A 6546-nucleotide genomic window follows, 5' to 3' on the forward strand; every position below is an offset into this window, starting at 1 on the left:
ACTTTTTGCTATTTTACCATTTACTCACGTATCTGCATGAGAGGACATCAGTGTTCATAACTCAAGATTTTATCTATTGCCGCATGCTACAACATAAAAAAAAAAAAAAAAAAAAGAGAGATGCACATAATCACTGTAGAATAACCCTGAAGACTTTTACCAAATGTTAAACATCAAGAATGTATCATGTGCAAGTGCCAGATTTGAAAGAATCATGCAGCTTTACTATTTGCTGTACTATTTGGAACATATTATTGCCAGTCACATACAGCAAGATGCATGCTGATTCATGCTCAGAAAAGCAACGTTTTTTTTCTTTCAAATACAATTTTTTTGAAGTGATAAAGCTAATGCAGAAACCATGACACTTACCCCTGATATCCTGGTCTGTGCTTAGTCTAGATTTAAAACTGAGATCTGCTGTGACTGCTTTCATCCTTTATATGTTTCTGTGAGAAGAGCTTGTACATGCTCAACCCCAGTGATTGCTGATGCTCAAAAGGAGATGGACATACCTCTAGTGGAATAAATCCTGACAGTATCATCCCAAATAATTATATCTGCTCTAGAATGAAGTATTTCTCTCTCTCTCTCTCTCTCTCTCTCTCTCTCTCTCTCTCTCTCTCTCCCCCTCTCTCCCTCTCTCCCTCTCTCCCTCTCCCTCTCTTCCTCTCTCCCTCTCTCTCTCTCTAGACAGTGATTCTGCAGTGTTTCTGGAATTCTCTATGCAAAACTGTGTCTCAAAGAAAAATTTTCTTTCAACTGTGTGCACTGTTATGTGCTTCTGTTAGTTACACCCTAGTCTAAARTGGGGACAGTGACACTGGTCTGGATCAGAATAGTTTTTTCTTCTTAAACTGGACAGGAARGGCTGCAGGGAGAAAACTGAGGCTTAATTATTTGTGTAATATTGTTTGATGTTTTCTTTAGGTATATTCCATGGAGGCTAATCATCCAGAGTTTACAATACTGACTTTTGAAGACTTAGTTGCATCCGGTATTCCATTCACACCTGAGGATTCTGCATATTGGGATAATTTTTGTTCTAAGCAGGAGAGTCCAACAAAACAGAATTTGCATTCAAGATAAGAGTATGTATAAGAAAAAGAAATGTCRGAAGTCTCATATTTTTCCACCTAATTCAGGTCATGGGAATAGCTGTACATGTTTAGATGAGAAATATTTTTTCTTCATTTAATCCAGCAGTAGGATTCTCATCTTGTCCAATCTAAAGATGTATACTGTCTTGCTGAAAGAGTTCTGAGTGAAAAGTCTAAGTGATCACATGCCTTTCCCTTTCCTTGCCAGTGATTCTTACATCTCAGTGCTTATTACCTTTGCTAGGAGCAGCAAGCAGAGCTACATTAATATTGTTGAATCAACAATTGTTTAATATATAAAGGAAAATGTATTTATTTCTACTGGCATTTGAATTGTGATATTACCACTACTCTTACAAAATATTTTTTTCTCAGCAGTTTGAATAAAGCCAAAAGAATTGGTAGAAATGCTTCTACTGTAACTGTTTGGTACAAGTATTGTACAAAATCTGAGGTTTATTTTTTACAGTTGCAGGCTGAAGAAGGCAGAATTTCATAATTCTTCAAATTTCATCTGTGTAAAACTAGCTTGAGAAGGTTATATAGGAGTTTCATATGCTTTTCTCTTACAATCGCCTTTAATTAAAGCCCCATGTATGTGGTTGTGGTTTTTTTACTCTATTTTTTTCTCTGAAAGTAGATACTTTTCTAACAACAATTGTATATTTCTAGACTTGCACTTCTGTACTGTACTATWCACTAGCACCTGGTGGTGCTGGAATAGTGAGCATTTCTGATAGTCTTATAGTAACTAAATACAGATTATTTTCTTGTCTTATGATAAAGATTTCTGGAGAAGATATGTAGATCTTCTGTGCAGCATGTGAATATTTTGTATGCTTTTTCAAATGCATTCCTAATTTGTGCTGTCTTCTCCCCTTCTCGCCCCCTTCCCCCCGAAGAGTCATAGCTAGGTTGTGGTTTCTGAACAGTTGTAAACAGGAGACCTTTGTGSATGCTTGAGGCGTTCTTGGGAAAATGTAAACGCAAAAAGAGAGCATCCGTAATGTGGAAGAAGGGCCAAGCCACATGGGAACAATATAGGAAYAGTGTCAGAGAATGCAGGRATGCAATGAGGAAGGCCAAGGCGTGTTTGGAATTACAGGTAGTGAGACATGTTGGGGACAACAGGAAGGGCTTCTACAAATACATCAACAGAAGGAGGAAGACCAGGGAAAATGTTAGTCCACTGCWKAAYGGGGAGGGCGCCTTGGTGATGGAGGACACAGACAAGGCAGAATTATTAAATGCCTTCTTTGCTTCTCTCATGACTGCTAAGGATAATCCCCAAGAACTACAGAGCCTGGCGACAAGAGAGACAACAAGGAGAGAGGAAGACTTTCCACTGATTGTGGACAATTGGGTTAGGGATTATTTAAGCAAATCTATGGGCCCAGGTGGGATGCACCCAAGAGTGCTGAAGGARCTAGTGCGGGTTGTTGCACAGCAGCTCTCCATCATCTTTGAGAGGTCCTGGAGAGCAGGAGAGGTGCCGGAGGACTGGAAGAAACCAACACCACTCCAGTCTTCAAAAAGAGCAAGAGGGAGGAGCCGGGCAACTACAGGCTGGTCAGCCTCACCTCCATCCCAGGAAAGGTGATGGAGCAGCTCCACTGAGCTAGAGCGTCTTTAGGCATGTGAAGGAGAAGGAGGTGTCCAGAAGTAGTCAGCATGGATTCACCAAGGAGAAATCATGTTTGAGGAACCTGACAGCCTTCTACAATGGGATGACTGGATGAATAGTTGATGGGAGAGCCATGAATATTGCCTACCTTCACTTCAGCAAGGCTATCCACACTGTCTCCCATAACGTCCTCATGGGCAGACTCAGGAAGTATGGGTTGGATGAGTGGACAGTGAAGTGAATTTGAGAACTGACTGGATGGCAGAGCTCAGAGGGTGGTTAAAATGAGGCCGAGTCTCGTTGGAGACCTGTGGCCAGTGGTGTCCCTCAGAGGTCAGTACTGGGCCCAGTGCTGTTCAGCTTGTTCATCAGTGACCTGGACGAAGGCWCTGAGTGCACCCTGAGCAAGTTTGCAGATGAYACCAAGCTGGGTGGAGTGGCCRACACTCCRGAGGGYTGTGCTGCCATCCAGAGGGACCTGGACAGGCTGGWGAGTTGGGCRGAGAGGAACCTCATGAGGTTCAATAAGGACAAGTGCAGGGTCCTGCACCTGGGGAGGAATAACCCCAGGCAYCAGTACAGATTAGGGGTCAACCTGCTGGAGAGCAGCTCCACAGAGAGGGACCTGGGAATCCTGGTTGACACTAAGTTAACCATGAGTSAGCAGTGTGCCCTCGTGGCCAAGAAGACCAATGGGATCCTGGCTGCATCAGGAGGATGTTGCCAGCAGGTCAAGGGAGGGGATCCTGCCCCTCTCCTCAGCTCTGGTGAGGCCGCCCCTGGAGTATTGGGKGCAGTTCTGGGCTCCCCAGGACAAGAGGGATGTGGAGCTTCTAGAGAGGGTCCAAAGGAGAGCGACAAAGATGATTAAGGAACTGGAACATCTGGAATATGAGGAAAGACTAAGTAAGCTGTGTCTGTTTAACCTGGAGAAGAGAAGATTGAGAAGGTGGATCTTATCAATATGTACAAATACCTGAGGGGAGAAAGTAGGGAGAATGGGGCCAAACTCTCCTCGCTGGTGGATAGTGACAGGTCAAAGGGTAATGGGTGCAAATTGAAACACAAGTAATTCCATCTCCATGTGAGGAAGAACTTCTTTCCTGTGAGGGTGACAGAGCCCTGGAAGAGGCTGYCCAGGGAGGTTGTGGAGTCTCCTTCTCTGGAGATCTTCCAAACCTGCCTGGATGCCACCATGTGCTCCATGCTCTGGGTGTCCCTGCTGGAGCAGGAAGGTTGGACTGGATAATCTCTTGGATGTCCCTTCCAACCTTAACCATTCTGTGATTCTCTGTAACCATAAGAAGCATCCTGAACAGAATAATTGTCACTGCTCACAGAATTTATTTATCTCTGCAGTTAAGCATGCATTTTCAATGAGTTCAGGTCAATGTCCAGTTTAGTCATTATCTGTGCTCTGACCAAAGGAAAATCCAGTACCATAACTACTGAAGTAATTCCTTATTACAAAGATAAATAAAAGGTTAAAGAAAGAAGAAAATGACCTTTTACAATATAGTGGATTTACTATAGATATTCCTAAATTCAAATATGCTGTTAAACTTTACTACTTCTGGCAGTTTTGATTAATATTTTTTTTTCTATTTCATTATCCTTCTCATCTTGCATGGTAATCATAGCTTTTTTTTTCCAAAACTGCAAATCAGTTAAAAAATACTTCTTATCTTTGAATTCCCTAAAAGCTAAATTAGATGTTCAGTAGCTTCAAGTTTGAACTTAACAGAAATGTAGGATAGTTCTTTATGCATTACAAGTAAAATATTCAGAGTGGTTTAAAAGATTAAATATAACTTTCAACGATTAATCAGAATTTCATGGAGGACAGCAAAGGCTTGTCAGAGGATATGAAGCAATCTTGTTTATTCACAGAAGATATTTATAATTGTTCCGGTKGACTCCATTTTATTCTGTTCTACATGGAAGATACTGTAATTCAGATATGCMAGCAGTTGTAAAGGTGCCCGAGAGATGAGATAGCTAGCACGGTAGAGAAAAATGATTTATTCTGCCTCAGTTTTTGGAAGAATGCAAAGTACTCAGAGTAAGGAGAGTTCCATGTTTGCATATTTATTCCTGCTGCAGGGCCCCATCAGTTGCAGCTTTACCAGCCCAGTTAAATTGCAAAGTTTTGAGCTGGACCTGGAAATAGACTGCAGGTATGAGGTGAAATGAGAGCTTTCCAGTCTACATTTTTGGGTATCAATGAATTTTATTTTAGAAATAAGTTGGTTTTGCCTCTTGATAGTGTTTCACATTATTTTTTTTCCATTGGAAAGAMTTTAAATTTTAGAAGTATTTAGAAATTATTAAATTTACAAGTATTAGGGAAATGACTGCATTTATGCAATCTCCCCCTCCCTGTATATGGGGTTAAGCAAYTTTATTAAATTAGAAATTTGCGCTTGGTTTACTGGCCAATAATATGATTAATTTTCAGCACTTCATCTAATTAGAAAGGCTAGAACCACAAAGACATTTGTTCTGGTTAACTTTTCCTGAAATAAAAACCTAGTTTCTACAGATTCAGACCAAATCGTTCAGAAGATTTGCAGTTCCTTGCATTGTGATTTTTACCCAGCTTTTGCTTTACATTGCTATTTGAAAGATTAATCTTTTTTAAACCTTGTGAAGAGACTAGAGTCATGTTTTTAGTTTCAATGCCCACTAAAAKACTTTTTCTGCTCGTTTCCATCCCCATTCTGCTTGTAGTACCCAATTGTATCTGTAAGTCTTCAGACTTTCAGGTTTCTTCTCCACAACTCCCTTCCTTAATCTGTTTTATTTATTTTCCATTACATTGACCTGGCTACAACACACAGTGGTATCGTGAAGGGTAAGGAACTGCAACAGTGTAAGCTCTGCTTGCTGTGAGCCCTTCCCAGCAGGTGCAGTGGCTGGGGAGTACAAAGAGGCTYATCTGCACCAAATGGGCAAAGGACCTGACTCTTTGGCACAAATGGGTCTTATCTGTCCTAAGGAAACAGACCTGTGGTCCAAATGGGCCTCCTTATCTCTCCTCCTCTGAACACTCATCCATCATTTGACTTCACATGACAATATATTCAACACAAAATATGGCTATTTAGTTTAATCTTTTCATATTATTCTTCAGTGAACAGATTTTCAGAATTAGTTAAATGTGTTTAGCTTGGGCATATTTCCATATTTGAAACCTTTATGTATTTTGCATAGAAAAGATGTTATAGTAGATTGCAAAGTTTTAAGTGACAAAAAGGCTTTTTCATACACTTTCCAGCTGCACAGTAAGAGACTAGTGACATTCAGCATGAAAATGTACAGCTTTGAAATTTGGATCATAAACATCCAGCACTCCTTCAGCATTTCCTTAAGTCTGTAAAGCTATGAATAGTATATCTGGTCATTGTATTACGGAATCAAATGTACTCATCTTAATCAAGTCCACTGAATTTAGTCAAACAAGCAACAGTAGATGTAGTGGCAAAAGTAATCTAAGCATGATAGAACTCCTAGGCTATTGAAAACATCTGGGCAACACACCTTTAAAAATAATCTGTGCCTTAGTGCAATAAAAATCTGGTATGCAAGGAAAGGTTAGTTAGGAGAGGATTCTTCAAATGAACACAGACTCTCTTTACTGGAGCATTCCAAAGCCATAGTACTACATTCAGTACATCGGTACAGAAAATAAGCCTGTGGACAAATTGTTACAGTCAAGTCTAAAATAGTGATTAAAGCTTCCCTGCTTAACCTTTCCTTAAATCTCCAGGTGCCTAAACATACTAGTTGGCTGTAATTTTACTTCTGGGCATATTCCTCCAG

The 6546-nt window shown here is 40.4% G+C and overlaps 1 protein-coding gene across 1 annotated transcript in view; it reads left to right on the top strand.

Moving 5' to 3' along the window:
- AASDHPPT (aminoadipate-semialdehyde dehydrogenase-phosphopantetheinyl transferase) overlaps positions 1–1957 on the top strand; it is a 23832-nt gene extending 21875 nt beyond the window's left edge. The window contains exon 6 of the mRNA XM_026041879.1: positions 931–1957. Within this exon, the coding sequence (XP_025897664.1) occupies positions 931–1089 (159 nt within the window). The 3' untranslated portion in view covers positions 1090–1957. The remainder of the gene's footprint in view (positions 1–930) is intronic.
- Positions 1958–6546: the final 4589 nt, after the last annotated feature.

The sequence above is a fragment of the Nothoprocta perdicaria genome, unplaced genomic scaffold, assembly GCF_003342845.1.
Source record: "Nothoprocta perdicaria isolate Ctin4 unplaced genomic scaffold, notPer1 scaffold_298, whole genome shotgun sequence".
Lineage (NCBI taxonomy): Eukaryota > Metazoa > Chordata > Aves > Tinamiformes > Tinamidae > Nothoprocta > Nothoprocta perdicaria.